Source organism: Haliotis cracherodii, unplaced genomic scaffold (genome assembly GCF_022045235.1).
Source record: "Haliotis cracherodii isolate W230 unplaced genomic scaffold, xgHalCrac1.p SCAF_2, whole genome shotgun sequence".
NCBI classification, from domain to species: Eukaryota; Metazoa; Mollusca; class Gastropoda; order Lepetellida; family Haliotidae; genus Haliotis; species Haliotis cracherodii.
This window is the reverse complement of record NW_027266275.1, coordinates 22,559,028-22,578,579: the sequence shown is the minus strand read 5'-3', so window position 1 is coordinate 22,578,579 and position 19,552 is coordinate 22,559,028. Positions and strand designations below refer to the sequence as shown.

The 19,552-nt window shown below is 38.3% G+C and overlaps 1 protein-coding gene across 1 annotated transcript in view; it reads right to left on the bottom strand.

Moving 5' to 3' along the window:
* The window catches only part of LOC139467426 (wings apart-like protein homolog), a 46,063-nt gene extending 26,970 nt beyond the window's left edge, over positions 1-19,093 (bottom strand). The window contains exons 1-3 of the mRNA XM_071248989.1: positions 18,981-19,093; positions 14,150-14,213; positions 11,083-13,206 (exon numbers count right to left, since the gene is read on the bottom strand). Of these exons, the coding sequence (XP_071105090.1) occupies positions 11,083-13,200 (2,118 nt within the window). The 5' untranslated portion in view covers positions 13,201-13,206; positions 14,150-14,213; positions 18,981-19,093. The remainder of the gene's footprint in view (positions 1-11,082; positions 13,207-14,149; positions 14,214-18,980) is intronic.
* Between the last annotated feature and the right edge of the window lie 459 nt (positions 19,094-19,552).

Here is a 19,552-nt window from a genome sequence, read left to right as displayed (position 1 = left end):
GGTCAGGCTTGCTGACTTGGTTGATGCATGTCATCGATCCAAAGTGTGTGGATCGATGCTCATGATATTAATCATTGGATTGTCAGGTCCAGACTCAATTATTTACAGACCGCTGTCATATAGCTGGAATATTGCTGAGTCTGTGTTAAACAACAAACCAACCAACCAACCACGCAATATGTACAAGGTTACAATATAGTTGCTGAACGTGCCACTTAAAATCTAAAGTAGGATTAACACTGTTGAACATGTCAAGCTACATCACTTTTATGGAACAGTTGAATGACAAGAGTTGCCATGGTTACTGAAAGCATGGTGAGAGAACCTATTTCATAACATATATCCAAATCCAGTATCAATTATTGCCATAATATTTGCCATGCATTGATCTCCAAATAAAGTCTTCAGAATTTAAAAATATGTCGCAGTGTTCAAAGATCAATCAAAGAGGTTCTTGTCTTAATATTAAAATTATAGATTTAGACGGTCCCACAGAATCCAATATCATAGCCCAAAACCTTGGGATGTCATTGTATATTGATTTACAGACTTTTAATGCTGATGCTGTATGGATACAAGGTTCATACTGCCATGGAACACTAAATTTCAAGGCTTTTCAAAGCTTTCAACTGTCATTTTCCAGGCTTTAGTTGGGTTATTAGCCTTAGCTTGTCAATATTTATTTTTAATTCAGCATACCATATGTTAGTCGTAAGACCTAAAAAACAGTATGAACATAAGCATATGTTGTACAAATTCAAGGCTTTTCAAGCTATTTTGGTGATTTTCAAGGCTTTTCAAGGTTGACACTAAAACTGAAGGCTTTTCAAGAGGGACCTTAAAATTCAGGGCCTTTTCAAGCCTTGATGAACTTAGGAATACAACTTTATGAATATCAATATCAAATTAATAATTTATTGCCAGGAAATCGGACATATTTTTTAAAATGGTCAAGATCAACATGCAATGAAAAGGCAGTAAATTCAACTCTATAAACATTTAATGGATAAGTTTAGTTCGCATTTGGCATTAAATTGATAGATTTCAAGTGTATACAGTTACATATGTAAATTGTATCAATAGCCTACACATATCTACGGAAAAAATAATTTTACTATTAATGTCTTCTCTTTTTTTTATCTATTTAATATACAATGGATGATACATGTATAGCCTATAAACAAATCAAACAGCTTGAAATGGACAACAGACAATGGACATTAGATTAGGCTATATGGCAAAAGACATGCATCTTAATACTTTTCAAATATTATATAATGTTGTCTGCAAGTGATTTCCATATCTGTCATTTTACTATTAATTGAGATATATTTGTGATATTTCTCAGTCGATATCTCAATATTAAAATTTCCTTCAAAATATCAATTCTAAAATTTCCAACCAATGACACCCCTTATTCACAGTGTGGACCTGGTTGTCTTGACAATGTGCAGACAGAACTGCTCCTCTAGGCCTTGGAGACACTGGTCTGACCCAGCTCTGTATGACATTTCCTCAAGCATTCCATCCTGCTGGGCAGTTTCAGTGCTGACAAAAACTGTCCTCAGGCATGGTTCTAAGTCTGACATTCCAGAATGACCCATATTACTGTTAACATGGTTAATGTCAAGCACCTGAAAACACGCTGAAGCCGCTGAAGCCATGAAACTGGCGGATACATGTGGGTGAGGCATGACCTGCACGTCTGACATGAATAAGGAAGGACTCATTCCGTGTTATGTAATACTTCACTGACATCATATTTCATATTCAACCTCCAGTCTGTGACTAATGTTTTGAGTTCAGTCACTGTCCGTTTACCAGTAATTACCAGTTTTTTAGAGGAAACATTAGGCTTGGACCAGTAAATTGTGTTATTGTTAGTGAGTGAGTTGGGTTTAGCGACACTTTTAACAGTATTCCAGTTATATCACAGCGTGTCAGCTTAATGTGGGAGGAAAGCCCGAAGTGATGCAGGTCTCAGAGGTTTACCACAGGGGTCCGGAAACGGTTTTGTGCGCCAGACATGTCCGATTGGGAATTTCAAATGTCCAGTTTAAAATATTGCTAAACGGACACTTAAATTTTTACATTTTAAACAAACGGGGTCCAAATAATTGATGAGCGTTGACGTATCCCTTCAGCAAATTAAGGTGAATAAACAGATATAACAAACTTGGTCAATAAAAGTATGAAATTTGATATAAGACATCACTAGACATGATGATTTACCATTTAAAATGTATTTCCTGCTCTCCAAGGCATTGTTTTATATGCAGAGATTAAGATTACCGTATGTATTTTCTTGTAAACTAAGCCGGAAATAGCAATCAGCTGTGCACACGTTTCCTCCCACTCTACCGGTGATTCAGTTAAAACGTACCCAATGATACAACTTCAAAGAATTTTGATGCAATGGTCCGAAGAAATTGTATCTAAAATTATTATTTTATCAGGAATAATATATTCCAATATCGTGTTATTTTAGTTGCAGCTTCCACAATATTTAATTAAAATCATAAGAACCATAAGAGTAGCACTTAGGTACAGATGGTATGCAGGATGATTTTTGACGTATGGAACGATTTTGACCAGTCACCATAGGGACTTCCCGCGCTACATGTATTTCGATTGCGAAAACGTTATGTTGACATTTAATAGTCAAACTGCCTCAAATATGACTTTTAGCGAATCATGGTACAGCATTTGTGATATGTGTATCTATTCTCTTGCAACTAAAGTTTGTTTCAAGCAGTCAATAGCTGTAATCTGACCATGGTTGCTTTAAATAACGGTGAGTTGTGCGATCTACCGATCACTTCGCATACGAAATTATTGTAAACATTATTATAATTATTGAATGAAATTTTGAATATAATTTATAAAATATATTGCACACATTAGTCCAGATAAACAATGAACAATTTTTTTATAACCAGATATTATAATAACAGAATTAAATTGCGTACTTCAGTTCGATTTGTTGACTGGTACAATGTATTTCCGGTGTTACGTGAACACGGTGATCAGCTGATAAAGTTTTCTGAGATGGGGGAAAACATCCTGTCATTTGAAAACTTGAGTTTATTTAAGATGTTAGTAAATTTTGGGAGCCATGCTTTACCACACACTATAACCGAGTTAGCGCTATAGGAACACTGAACGTAACTTGTAATGTGTGTGAAAAGTCGTACTAAAATACGCTATTTGAAGGGGGCGTGGCCTAAATGCAAATGTCCTATTGGGTTTTAAATGTTCCAAAAAGTGCTGACAAACCTAGAAACATAATCGGGGCGAACTGGGATTCGAACCCACAATCATAGGTTTCTGGTGTGCCCAAGGGACGCAACTCTGCACAGTGTGACTGTTAAGGGTGCACAGTATTACTGGTAAATTGAGGTTCATTCCTTCCTCAATACGTATAACAATATCATTTTTTCTTACTCAGTATATCGGGTGAGTTGACATAGCCACTTTTATCATGTGTTTCATGTTATACACTTGCCAAATACCTTCACTACCCCGGAGTGTGCATCCAGGGAGCCAAGATGGCTGCATATTTATTAAATGAGTAAACATTTCGTTGTACCAGCATCCTTTTGGTTCTATTTGTAAACTTTAATTCATACACTGATCTTTCAGATTTTTCTGAATTCAAAACTTAGAATTATACTACATATCGTGATACGAATCGCAATACGGCCTTGTGCATCACAAAATATGGTGAAACACTTCAATACATCTCCAATACCTATCCCTAATAACTGTCAGTCCCTGTGGACCGGCAAATAAAGTACCTTATAAATCTTTATTGTTGACCAAAGCATCAGCGATTATCAATAAAGTATATTTTTCTGAAAGAAGTCAGCTTGTCTCTTATCATCAGGGTTCCCGGTTGTCTACCTTAAGTGCAAAGAAATAACATTACGATATGTTTGGCTATATGGTACTTAGGACTAGGAGTGCATTAAAGGACAGATCAAACTGTTGTTTGCCCAAGAATTGTACCACAATGATAGGAATTTAAAAGTATTGTCAATAATATGAACAGCAAATGATAGTAGTTGCAATAGTTGCAAATAAAAATAAATAAGACATAAATTTTGCGTCAGAAACAGTTTTTACAGTCAAATTTCAAACCAGCCATGTTTTTTGGTGAGCAAGGATTACAACATTTGCAGACTAGAGTTATATCCCTTTGCTTTGAGTTAAGGGTGAAACGATACACCGATATTCGGATGCATCGCGATACTTGACCCACGGAACGATTTACGATAACCGTGGCCCCATTTATCGATGCGCCACGATACGGAACGCAAATCTCTCAAGTACCATGAGTACAGCTATTCCCTCGAAATTGTGCCTTTCAGTAAACCGCTAACTTGGTTATAGCAGGGGTAACGCATGGCTCCCGAAAACGTACTTACATTTTTAATAAGCTCAACAATGCTCAAGTTTAACACTAACAGATGTTTTTTCCCCATCTCAGAAAACATTATAAGCTGATTTTATATACATTTTATTAATTTTATTCAAACTTTCATTTAATATTGTTTTCATTAAGTTAGGTGAAATCGTGTGTGAAGAGATACAGCAACCACGGTCAGATAACCGCTTTTGACTCATTTAAACGAACTTTAGTTGCTAAAGAATGGATACATATACTGAAAATGACATACTTTGACTCGTTAAAAGTCATATTTGTGGCAATTTGGCTAATATATTTCAACATAACATTTTCGCAATTGAAATACCTGTCGTGGGGAAGTCCCTACTGTGACTGGTCAAATTGTTCCATACGTAAAAATATCCTGCAACAGCAATCACCAGTATCAAAATGCTATGCTTGTGGTTTTTATAATTTTAAAAACATACAACTTCAGTAGTCTTGTTATTATAAAATAATGTTGACTGTTCAAAATCATGAAAGGTTCAATCTTGACATGCTCTAAGTCTTGTTTTTGTATCATTGCGTATCGAGATGCGTATCGTATCATGACCTTCCTGTATCGTTGCAGCCCTACTTTGAGCAGCCACATGGAGGAAAATGTCCTATTTTCTCCTTTTTGTCGGAAATACTTTCTTCATTTCTGTTACACTGATTAATATAATTTTTGAAGCCTTGACGTTGGTTTAATACTAGTGCTGTAGTTGACACTTATCCCAATACTGTTGCAATAGTGTGGAGCACTGTTGCAGTCATCTTCCCGAGGCAAAGGAGTTAACTGACTGTAAACGTCCAGTTACCACCCTTGCCGAACCAGGCTGGAATTTCTGGGCTCAATGGTAGGGCCACCAGTGGATTGGAATGTGTTAATCACTTATTGTAACCTCAAAAGCCGTCAGTGAGCATCAGCAATGATAGGTTTAGCTGACTTGACCCTTGCAATGTAACATGCTTTAATTGGATGTAATAATCACTTCCGGAATGCAAGTTAACTATCTCCCTTCACCATCTCCCTTCACCATCACCAGGCCCAATTGGCTTTAAACTTTCATATTGCGATCTCGTATCCCTGTCACTCACTGGTCATGGCATCTGAGAAAAGAAACTAGACGAGGGCCACATGTATTGAATTTTGCACTGAAGTGTTAATCTGTTCATTTCTTGAGTTTACAATGACGAATTGTGAAGTAATTTACAATTGATGTTTATTGGTTTGTTGGCAACTGAAGTACTGAGTTGAGTTTACAATTGTTTTATTAAACATGACTGTAGGGGGAACTGAAGAAAGTGTAATTTTTTCACTCTGACTGGAAGAACAAACTGTTCTTAAAAACTAAATGAATAAAATATGAAAAGTGAAAATGTCACATTATGTCACATAAAGTGACACTGACAAGTTAAAAAGGTAACATTCTCTGAATCTTATGTCCTTATTTCAATAATATTTGAGTGTGTCCCCTGGTTTCATCTTATGTCCCTAATTCTTAGAAAGGTAGGGAGGGGTCATTGGGCCCCATTTTTCATGTTTCTGAAATGAGAACAGCTAAAGGTCTTCTAAATTTCTAAGATTTTCCACATCCCTGATAACAAAGTTGCAAGCACCACCGGTTTAATAAAGACTTATTCACAACTATTTCAGTCGCCAATATGGCTGAAATCAATGATTGGCAACTTATATATAGCTACTGTTCACCACTTGGCTACCTAAAAATTTATATTACTGTCGACATTAGTTATTTCTAATATGAATAATGTCGATTTATGTAATATTGCACAAGTACTTGTTCTGTGGTATTTCGTACCCTGTTGAAAATTCCACCAACTTTAGCCTTTCAAAAAGAATCTTGTTGCTCTGATTACCCAACAGACCCCATAACTCTGCTGTTTTCACATCACCAGTTCCCTGATTGCAATGAAACTCGTACATTTTTATTTCCATTTTCTAAAAAAACTTAAAATCCTTAAATATTTCATGTTTCATAAACACGACTCTGGGGGTGAAAATGTAAAATAAACCATAAATAGCAATCAGCTGTTCACACATTTTCTCCCCAATCCATGGGTGATTTAGTTTTAAAAATACTTAATGTCATGGCCAATATCATAACTGACAAGAAATTTCAAGAGGAACATTGAAGACTTTGCATCTCTAATGACTAATGTTCGTTTCAAGGCAAATTCATGGTGAGTTGATGTGATTTGCCAATGTTCATACACATTTTTGCCGAAATTGATGTCAACAAAATGGAATGAAATCTTGGATAAAAGTAATACAATGATTTAAAACGTAAGTCCCGATACACACTGAAGACTTTTATAGCCAGATAGTGTAATAACAGCACTAACTGGCATACTTCAGTACAGACTTGTAGACATGCTTCTTCCAGTGTTGTGTCATCATGATATTGTCTACGCCTTGTGAAATAATGCGTGTATTATGCACACACTGGAAGTACAAACGGTAGTTGAATACTGTCTTCAAGTATTTTACTCATCAAGGAATACATTTACGTAAGGAGGCACTTTTCCAGGATGATTGTACACAACTGTTTATTTGGTTACATACAACAAAAAAACACTGCCACCACTCACTATTTTTTCAAAAGCCTTTGTCTGAGAAGCAATTTTTAATTATTTTTTTTAAGCCTTACTGCATTTATCGTCTATGAACATTTCGCTGGCTCCATGTTGTTGTGCCAGAATTTGGTTACGCTAAATGATGATACTGTGTGCAGTGCACTGAGTTTACGAACTTCTGACATACTTAGATCCTTCTGACATACTTGATAACACAAACAGCAAAAAACAACGTTCCACGAAAAGTGAAAAGAATGACAGTTGGTTGGAATTATTATAGTGATGGTGGATATGATTCCGAGCCAATGGATGCAAATGAAAACACAGGGAAACTGTCCATCCTGGCAACAGTCGAAAGTAAATCGCCATTGGTTCTCGTGAACAGAAAATGAGACAAAGGAACAGCTAACGAAGTACGTGCGTCTAAAATATGATTCAAAGACTAATGCTATGACTTGACCATTTATTACAACCTGCATAGGCCATCAAGGGAAACTTCGAAGTAGGTGGCTACATATTCTGTAAGTGTGAAATGAAATACTTGCATTGGAATTTTTTTTGTATAAAAACAGCACGCATAAATACCCAATGAAGTGGTGTAACGATACAGTATTGTATCCCGATGCACAGCCCACGATACGATGCATCGATTTGGAAAGCATGTATCGCGATACATACAATATTTTCATAACACAGTTTTACTTACCGTATTTTCTTGAGTATAGTGCACACTTTTTTTTAAAAAAACACAGCTGTGTAGAAGGGGGTGCGGAAAGACAATATCATGAGCACGTAACACCGACATAAATACCATGTCAACAAATCCATACTGAAGTTCGCAAATTATTCATGTTATTACACTGTCTGGCTATAAAAAGTGTTCTTTGTAAATCTGGACTTATGTTTGTAACTTTTTTCATTAATTTTATTCAAAATTCTTTTTAATATTGTTTTAATTAATTTCGGCGAAATAGTGTGTGAAGCGATCTGAAGATCGCACAACTCACACTTATTTACAGCGACCACGGTCAGATTACTGCTATTGACGCCTTGATACGAACTTTAGCTGACAGAGAATGGATACATATATCATAAATGCCATACTTTGATTCGTTAAAAGTCATATTTGTTTTTGTTGGTCGATTCTATGTCAACACGTAATTCTCGCGATCATGCGATCATGTGCACAGGAGCCTTGACGGTGACTGGTCAGACTGGTTCCATGTAAAAAATAATACCTGGCAACAGCGATCAGCTGCTTCGCTTAGGGTTATTATTATTTTAAATATCTTTCGTAAAAGCTGCATCTAAATTAACAAGATATTGGAATATATAATTCCTGATAAAAAAATAGTTTCAGATACAATTTTTGCTGATCCTTGCATTAAAATCCTGTAAAGTTATATCATTGGGTGTGTCTTGACCGAATCACCGGTAGAATCCAAGAAATCGTGTTTACAGCTGATTGCTGTGTCCGGCTTAGTTTACGAGAAAATACACAATGTAATCTTAATCCCTGGATATAAAACAATGCCTAGCTGAACAAAAAATACAATTTTAACGGTAAACCAACATGTCTGGTGATTTTTTATGCTCAAATTTTGAATTTGTACTGACGAAGTTTCTCATCACCCGTTTGTTTGCCGGACTTCGCTGAAGGTGTACGGTGTAATTTTTGTCTGCGCATACCATTCAAATTTCTTATTTTTCCTCACTAGAGGGGGTGCACATTATACATTGGTACGCACTATACTCAAGAAAATACATGAAATACGTGTAACAGTTTCAAAACCAGTTTGTTGTTTCAGTAAAACATACTGTAGTGCTGACAATTTACTGTAACAGTAAATAAACACCTTATATCTTCTTCAACTGTACTTGACACATCTTTTAGAGAGCAGAAAGACATCAACTTGGCTTAGCTTGTACCAGTAAACACTGTATCGTGATACGTATCGTGACCCCTGTATCGCGATACGTATTGTATCGCGACCCTCCCGTATCGTTTCATCTCTAATCATGACATTATTGCCATCACAATAGTATGCATGCTCTGAAGCCCTGCATGAGATATGTGCTGACTATTGTTTAAAACCAAAGTTCATGACTGAGTGAAGACAATCAGAAATGGACAGTCTGGACTGGATCTTGTGATCATGGTGATACTCTGCAACATGTCTTGAAACCTTGTACTTCACACAACGATCAATGCTTAATATTCATCTAACCAGTTCTATGCTCTAGTCATTAAAATAAAATAAAATTTAAGTTGAAAATAAACTGCTGACTTCATGTTTAGTTCCTTTGTTGAAATCTGAAGTGAAAGTGAAACCAACCCTGTGACTATTGACATACACTGTATTGTGTTGAACCAAGGTTGTGGGACTTAATTAAGGTAATCCCTCAACATAATGTACCAAGCCTTAAGCTAGTTGTTCTCAGATTCAATAATTGCCCCAGGTCAACGACGAGTGTTGGGACAGATTTCAAACTGTTAAAGATCCGATCTTTGATATGATATATCTTCCCGAGGCAAGGGAGTTACCTGACTATAAAAGTCCAGTTTCCATCCTTGCTGAACTATGTTAGAAAAATGGAGATATAATTTGACTGGACAAACGTGTCTATGCATAGTCCAATCAAAATCGCAATTGAATGGGCGCCGCCATTTTGTTTGGAGCAAATGCAAGTGATATGAGAGGTGGAATATGATTGGTCAATTGGTTGGTTAACGCCGTACTCAGCAATATTCCTGCTATATGATGGAGGTCTGTAAATAGTCGACCAGATAACTTGGATAATCCAGTGATCAATATCATGAGCATCGATCCTTGCAATTGGGATACGATGACATGCATCAACCAAGTCACTGAGTCTGACCACCCGATCCTGTTAGTCACCCCTTACGACAATCATAGACGCCTTTTACGGCAAGCATGGGTTGCTGAAGACCTATTCTACCCCGAATCTTCATGGGTCTGGTCAATAGGAGGGGGATAGAAGGAACATAATGTAATATCCACTGGTGGCGCTACGATTGAGCCCAGAAATTCCAGCCTAGTTTACCAAGGGTGTGAATCAGATCTTTTACAGTCAGTTAACTCCCTTGCCTCAGGAAGATGGTGATGATCAGACTCCACCGCCATCATGATCAGGTGAACTACCTCATCAATCAATCAGCATCATGGCTTCTAGTTCTAAATTCACGCATGAGTGAGTGAAGCATTCAGACCAAGCCCAAATCAAGTAAAATTCTGTTGTGTGTGGAAAGCATGGCAGACTCCGCTCATGATAGTGCATAAAATAATAACACTAACATTTACTGTTTCTTTGTTGATTAATGATGCACTCAGCCATATTCCAGCTATATGACAACAATCTGTAAATAATCAAGTCTGAACCAGACAACCCAATGACTGATATCATGAACACTGATCTACACACTACACAATTGGGATAGAATGACATGTGCAAACGAGTCAGCAAGTTTGACACACCCATGAGCGCGATCTACACAATTGGAATAGAATGACATGCATCAACCAAGTCAGCAAGACTGACCACCCAATCCTGTTAGTCACCTCTTACGACAAGCCTGTGTTGCTGAAGACAAATTCTAAGCTGGATCTTCACGGGGAGACTCATGTCAGTGCTACAACTATACTAAGCATAGGATTAAGAGCGAGCGAGCATGGTTTTACGCGTTTTTTAGCAATATTCCAGCAATATCACGACGGGGGACACCAGAAATGGGCTTCACACATTGTACTCATGTCAGGAATCGAACCCGGGTCTTTGGCGCATAGGATTAAGAACAAAGATGATTGGCATGAATTAGAAACAAGGACAAAGAAACTGTTATTTCACTTATCTATAGTACCATGGATAACAGCATATTTATTGTTTCTAACATTTCCTGGCTACTTCTTGCCCTTTGTCCAGGGAAAGAGGCAACCCTGAAATGTCAGAAGCAATAGAAAAACTGCTTTCCATAATAAGTTCCTTGCTTTCAGGAATTTATGTGGTTGCAGTTATTGGAAATAATCAGTCTCACATACCTTCTTTGGACTTTGCAAAACCTTTCTCCTCAGACTATCAGATGATTTCTTAACACTCCTAGAGTTCTTTGATTTGAAAATCCTCCTAGTTTCTGGCACCTGAGATTGCTGACTGCCTGACCCCTGACTGTCATCCTGAGAATCATGTGACTCCTCTGACACAACACTCTGAGAGTCTGACTCCAGGTCAAAGTCCTCAAACACACTTGTAGCACTTGACTTAGCATTAGATGCTCTACTAGCTGCAGGGTCAGGCAGTTGATATTCCTGACTACTACTAGGAGTGGTGTCCATTGGCACAAACTTGTCCTCGTCCTCCTCCTCTTCTTTTTCTTCTTCCTCTTCCTCCTCTGGCTCCACAGACAGACAAGGAGGAGAGACCTGAGGAGAGTCGATGATCTGGGCAGGCTCTAGTGTTGGAGGCTCAATGTCCAAACTTGGCGGTTCAATTTCTTCAGAAAGTTCTTGTTTTATTTCCTCTTTTATTTCCTGTTTTACCTCAGGTGGTGGTGCTCGAGATTTGAATATCCTATATGAACGTCTAGAACTATATGTTACTGGCTTCCTCTCTTTTACTTTTCTATCATCATAGTCATTATTACTATTACTGTCTGTACTAGGAGCTAATGAAGGTTCAGACTCAATGGAGTCTTGTGAACTGGCAGGCACAGGTTCAGAAGAGGAAGATGAGGAAAAGTCTACATGTGAAGATCTATATATCTTATTTCTCACTTGCACTGTGGACACACTATTGTTGTGGGCCCTTGCTGCATGTGTCCGTGAGTTATATGTTATGGGCTGAGATGACCATTGATTACTTTCATCGCTGGAGTCATTGTCAAACTGGTATGTAGAAGTCTTAGCAGCATCAGCATCAGATGTTTCCTCTTCCTCCTCCTCATCTCCTTCAGTGATCACATCAATTTTGATTGGTCTGTCTGCTTTACCCAGAGCTTTGCTAGGATTTCCAAAATATTTATGTTGAACAGTTTCCTTGGTTTCCTGCTCAACCCCCTTAGGTTTGCACACAACAATCAGCGTGGTGCCCTTCTGACCTTTCACTTGAGCTTTGGATATGACAGTGCTATTGGAAAAAGATCCAATAGCATCTTGGTTCTTACCACCAGTCTTTTCAACATACATACGTTTATATTCCTGCAGTAATTTAGGATCTGAATAGCGGGAGGCACGACGGGGGCTATGAGGACCTCGTGTAATTGCTGTTGGCAAAGTGGTAGCAGTGGGAGGAGATGGCTGATTAGTGTTGAGTTGTGATGTTTCCGAGTTACTTGTCTGCTTGTTGCTTCCATATGTCCTCACAGGCTGTTTCTTGAAGGATACAGATGACACATCATCATCAGACAACTCTTCAGTGTTTCGTGCTTCCTTCTTCATGAACTGTGGCATCTTGAAGTTGAAACTAACCTCATCATCATCCTCATCATCATCTTCCTCACTGTCATCCTCATTTATGGAATGTGGAGATTCCCCACTGGATTGAGGCTTGTACTCATCTTCATCATCACCAAATCCAAAGTTCACTACAGGTTTGGTCTCAATTACTTCTGTTACCAGCTTTTTCTTTGTCTCAACAGGATTAGCAAATGGTGTTCTTGTGTATGTTCTTTTAGAGATTGTCACAGCAGACTTGAAGCTGAAATCTCCTTCCTCCTTCACCTCCACGCTCTCATCTTTCATCTTGCGACTGTCATTGGCACTTGGTGGTTGCTCATTTGCAGCACCACGCGTAGCAATGCGAGTTCCTGGGAGTCGAGTTCCTGGAAGTCTGGGGCTTGGGGCAGTACTTGCCTTAGCTAGAACTACTTGCTTCTTAACTGGACTTCTCTTTCGTTCCATATCTGTATCAAAGCTGAAGGGATCTTCAGGACCCTTTGGCTCTTCCTCCAAGCGGGGTTTCTTCGCCTGGGAAGATTCCATCTTCAGTCTTTGGCTTTCTCTCAAGGCCTTGAAATTGGTCTTGCCCCATTTTGTATGTGATGGGGCAGCTTTCAGAGCAGGTTTTGTGGTGACTATTTCATCAAAGGCACGACTTGCAGTACTCTCCTTGGAGCGGCTGTATGTCTTGGCGCCAAATCGCTGTGCAGTACTACTACTCATTCTGACCTACACAAAACAAACATAACATTGTTAAGACATAAATGACATAACTAAACATGCTTAATAATTGAAAATCTTAATTCTGTTTTTCATTCATACATTAAATATTTATGTATCTGCTCAACAAAAATGTTTCTAAAGAGTTACCATAATTACATTTCTTCTACTTCTACACATTATGTCTAAAACTTGTCTTTGCACATACGTTTCAGTGAAATTAATTCCTGATATGTGATCAGGCTTAAGCCAGGTTAGCTTGACCTAAAGAAAATAAACTAGTTTGTTGTATTGTGCACAAGTTCCAAATAAACCATATCAAGTCACTGAGCCCGACAAGAAGAAGATCCAAACGGGTCACCCCTAAACAAACAATAGAGTGACTCAGTCATGGGCAGCGTGGGCAGCTATTCTAATCCTCAGTTCGTTCTACATAGCAATCTGGTGAGGTGAAAAGGGTTTAATGTCGCATCCAAGATTATTGCACTTATATGGTAATGTGCATGCATCCGTGTGTTTGTGTGTGTGTGTGGCTGCTTGTTCATGAATACCCCACTCAGACACAGTACACTGATCCAAGCCACCCAGTTCTTGTTTTAGTCCCTTAATGCTGAGCGCAAGACAGGGTAACAACAAGTACCATCTTTTACATCTTTTGGTATGATGCAACCATGGATCGAACACTTGACCTTCAGCTCTCTGAGCGGATGCTTTACCACTGGACCACGGAGACGGTCTCAAAGCAATCGTGGAGCAAAGGTGATCGTCACTCGCATACTTCAACACATATTTATGACAGTCGTAGTGCTATGATCACTTTGCAGAATGGGGCCCAGGTCCCACTGGGAGGCAAATTACAAAACACACGCTTCGACGTGCGACACACTTGATGCATAATATAGTTTCAAAATAAAAGCTGTTAATTTCTTCAGAATTAGGCAGAAAAACTCACCCTTAAATTGTTGCCAAATTTCTATCACTTCCTAAATCTTTGGGGACATTACAGCATCTAAAACCTGGAAAGAAAGAAAATATATTACCACCTGATTACATTTTCAGTAAGTTACTAATTCAAAATGATTCTGCCTCAAAAAAAAAGGGGGAATTATCACTAAGCATATTGTTATCAGTGTTCCCACTGTTTTTTTCAACAACTTTAAAAACATATGAAAGTTACCTGTTTATAATTCTTTTAACATCATGTGCAGTGCAATGAGGTCATCTCTGAAGTAACTTAGTTAGATCTACATGTCATTCACACAACACTACAAATATCTACATGTCATTCACACAAAGTACAATCACAATTTTCTCTTTTTTGCTTGAATATTTTGAGACTAAATCACTACAAATATATATTTAACCTTGAAGTGAGTGAGTGAGTATGGTTTTACGCCGCTTTTAGCAATATTCCAGCAATATCACGGCGGGGGACACCAGAAATGGGCTTCACACATTGTACCCATGTCGGGAATCGAACCCGGGTCTTCGGCGTGACGAGCGAACGCTTAAACCACTAGGCTATCCGACCGCCCCTATTTAACCTTGAAGGAAAGTGAAATGTTAATTCCTGGCACTAAAAATAGACAAGGGGAATCTGTGATGGTAACAGACAAGCTGACTTCGTTTAAAACATATAGGTATATTTCCGACGTTTTGTTCAACAACAAAGATTTTTATAAGGCACTTTATTTGCCGGTCCACAGGGACTGGCAGTCACATGAATTACCGGTCCAAGCCTAATTTTACCAGTAAACGGGAACACTAGTTATTAATCACTGCTCACAAACATTTGCCTTCGAGAACAAAGCGTCCTGTTACCATTTGTCAGCGGAAGAAAACTCCATCAATGTATTGTAGTGCTGGGTAGTTCATGAAATGTAATTCATCGTAGGGACAGATCCAATACTGGATTTTCTGCTTTCTGATCATCTGACCAAGGACATGCATGCTAAAGGACAAAAAGGTTATCGTGAAACACTTTGTCGAGTGACCTAGATGTTTATATTTATCATAGATATGTTTATATAGTGACATCACAATAAGTCTAATTATATGAAGTCTACATCCCCCAATTACCAGCTGGTTATGCATACATAATGGGAGTCATTTTGTAAGGATAGGTTGTCCTGTATCACCATCCTCATCACATGATTAGCAACAGTTAGAAACACAGAAGACTTAGACTTAGACTATTGCTGAGCTTCATAGGAGTCAATAACTTAACAGTCTTCAGTAGAGTATTGTCTTGCCAACAAGCATTGTTGAGACAGCTCTGATGATTATAGTTCTTTGCCTAGAATGTTTTTTTCAGAATTAAAAGGGATGCTCTGACACAGCAGTGGTATGTAGCTTCCGAAACCTAAGTGACACTAGTGTCTGTTTACATAACTGGTTATTTGTGATCAGCCATTCTTTACAGGGTGGGGTGGGGGGGTTGGGGGTGAGTCAGAGGGGATCAGGGGAGGGTCACCCAAAAATATGACAGTTCTAGGGGTGGGCCATAAAGTGCTTCAACATTTTGTCCTTTCCAGGAGGGTCCTGAAAAACATGTCCAAGGACTTTGGGAGGGTCAACCAAAAATATGACAAGCATTTGGGGAAGGTCATTATATTCTGTACCTCTGACCCACCAAATCCTGGAATAAACGACCGCCCCTTTCATCACATATTAATCTGATGATCAGCTGACCATGTGAATTGTGAACAACATGTAACCAGTGCCTTTAATTACTGGTACAGGTAGCCAACACTGGTGCTCACTGGAAATATTTCTTTCTGATCACGATTTCCCGGTGGACTGACATGTATCAAAAAGTAATCTAAGGTTTATGAACAAATTACAAAATAAAATGAGCAGCAAAGTTTATACCTTATGATAACCAAAACTCTCATTTTAGTTTCTAGCCCTGTGAGGTTTTGGGCTCAGAATAGGACTCTATACCTCGTTCTTTTCGTACAAGGTGGATCGACTTAAATGGTGATTGGGTAGTCAGCTCTGTGATTATCATATCTAAACAGCATAGAGCATTGATCTTAAAAGTTCTTGTTTGTTTGTTTCTTTGTTGTTTAACGCCACACTCAGCAATATTCCAGCTATATGACGAGGTCTGTAAATAATTGAGTCTGGAACAGACAATCCAGTGATTGACATCATGAGCTTCGATCCACGCAATTGGGATTGATGACATGCATCAACCAAGTCAGTGAGCCTGACCACCCAATCCCATCAGTCTCCTCTCCATAAAAGTTAAAATGCGTAAACATTATATGATGGTGGTATGTGATGAAAGAGTGTATGTCAGAAAATATAAAACACATGAAATGAGCAATAGAAATAACAATAAATAAGTCTTTTCTGGCACCATTTATTTCACTATTGGGCCATTACATGTTTCAATTTAAGTTGCATCCCTGCTTGCTCCATCCTAATAATGTATTAGAGCAACATTTACCTGGCATCAGAGGAGCACCTTTAGAATACAGTACCACAACTTCTCGTGAGGACGATCTCTGCCGTAGGTCATGTGTCAGATTGTTAGCCCGACAGCTAACCAGCTGGGCTACGTCCACACTGTGAAACTAAGTGCAAATTTACCTGGTCATGCCTACGCTATAAGGGAACTGAACGAAAAGGGTCGAAAAGGTGACGACACTTACAAAGGTTATGGGTAGGCATGGTGTCTCATGACATTAGTCTACTGACACTTTAGAGTGATCCCGATGCCATTTGGCACTCTCGTCCCAATCCGTAATCTGCAAGATACAGAGTGGTGAGGAATGAGCTGATATGGCGAGAACTGAAAACAGCGCTTGGCATCGGGCATCAGATGTTTAACTCGTGGATACGCCTGAATGACATAGGATTTAATCATTCGTCGGGTGATTTTTGTGACAGAAAAGTGTGGTAGGGAACACTGTAAGGATAATGTGGATAATTGTAAGGAATGAGGGAGACATAAGCATGGGGTGAGTTTGCTTTTTAATCAGTACTGCATAAATGTAGAGGGTGAAAGTGGCTTGTCCGAATGTTCCAGGACAGTTTCCAGTAGCCAAAATATTTGACACTAAACCATTTCATCCTTTTTCTCTCTCGACGTTTTTGTGTGAAGAATATTAGCAGCTATAGAATCAAAACTTCAAGCCTCTCAACGGGTACCTAACCCAAATGATAGTGAAGGGGTGATTAATCATAAAGGGGACCAAGGGCTAAGGATAGAGTTAGGGGTAACTGCTCTGACAACATGTGGATGTGTTCATCGCCAATATAATATAACCTAATAAACTGCATTCTTGTGCATAATAATGAAAATTAATGAATCTAAAAAATAATATATGTCTATTAATTCCCATTTTAGCAACTTGAATTATGAAAAACACAAGATAAAAAATATATTGAAAATTAAAGTGCTTTCATAAACTAGCACTTGCTACAGAATGCGCTGCCGCAGGCTATATTTAGTAAACAAATATTCAAAACTCCCAACATCGCTGGGCGTTTTCAATGACATCGTGTGTAGAGATGATGGATCACTGGGAGGAGCTTATGCACACTTGATGACCCCTGACATCACAGGGCATTGTTTCGCCCGTTTGACTGGCAACAAAATACTACAAATTACATCTTAGGGGATTGTCACGTGTTTGAAAAGTTTGTGGTACTGTATTCTAAAGGTAGGCCGCATCAGACTCTCAAGTTCTTGGAAGTTGTTATGGAACTGATTTGGATACAAACTCACCTGTACATTACATATTTTTTTTATACATTTCATACATTAATCAGTCTCTATTCATTATGTTAATGTTAAAATGTGATGATAACTGCTGACTCGAATACACAAATCTGATTGATTGGTTCTCATATTCATAAACATATGTCTATCTACCCATTTTAGATATTTGGAAGACGGTATTCCCTGATGTCACTCAGCAATATTCCAGCTATAGACATGATAGAAGGGCGGTCTGCAAATAATCGAGTCTTGACCAGATAATCAAGTGACTGACATGAGCATCAATCTACACAGTTGAGATACGATGACATGCATCAACAAAGTCAGCAAGCCTGACAACCCATTGAAATGTCAAAAATGTGACATAAGGGCGGACATACTATATTCAGGAGATGCTGTTTTGTGCAAGAACTTCCAATGTGTTTTTGTTTGAACTTTGTATGCACCTACCAAACAAGGATACAGAAATAACCCAAGCATGGCACCATAAACACTGTTTTGTCAGGACTGAAGGTGATCAGTACTGATTACAGGAAAATGAACACTTCTACAGCACAAATTATCAAGCTTCTTCAGCTGAAATTCCTGATAGAAACAGTCAAGGCCAGGGGTAGTGATCAAGCACTGAGGTTGAGGTGATACATTCTGAGATGCAGTAACAGACGGAGCATCAAAAGCGCTGGCTTCATCTTTACGCTGCTGAGTAACTATCAATATGTGGATTTACTTCTAGAATATGGATTGAACCTCGAAAAACACCACCACCATGACCTACATACCATGCTCGTGGACAACCGGAAATACGAATCTTTATCAACAGCTACAACATTGAATCTGTACGAAAATGATTTATCTGTCATGGGTTCAAACTGTATTATGACAAAAATATGTATTTGAAAACACCGGTTTGTCTCAACGTGTAGATCGATGTGTTGTTTACAACTTGGTATAGGCGATGGAATATGCAAACAGGTTTCCGTCTCCTTGTGTTTTGGTAAGTATGCAATCACTACAGACATAAAATAAGCAAATTTGATAGTAAATATATTACTTATAGACTCCGCAGTGTGTTTGGAGTGGTCTGTCGAAGCTGTATCATCCAGATCCCCTACGAGAGAGAAATTATTAAGACGTAAATACTACAGAGCTTCACGTTGAGCGCCATTTTCCTGTACAAAAGGGGAATTGACAAAGGACGCAGGCGCAGTAGCTCTTGAAAAAGTTGGGTAAGCAACATTTCAATGGGCTCCGTTTCGTATTCTTTCAAAGGGACATAATAACTTCCTTTGCGTGCATATTTAGAGTTGCTTCCCTTTTAATAATTATTTTATGTGCGTTTCAAGAGTTTTCAAGAATCATGTCGGAATCCTCTGATAAAAATGACATTTAGAAGTAAATTCAAGAAATGCAATTTGTTGGATTTGAAAGAAACTACACCATTATTTACACTGTCTTTTATTTTTAGTTGATGTAACTGTGACAACCATTTCCAACTTCGTTTCAATTATCATTCTTTTAAAAAGGAGAGAGCTAATATTTTGGGATAATAATTCAAATGCATTATTTCATGTTCATCAATGAGTATTGTATCCCAGGGCCCCATTTACATGGTAATGAAAGCAA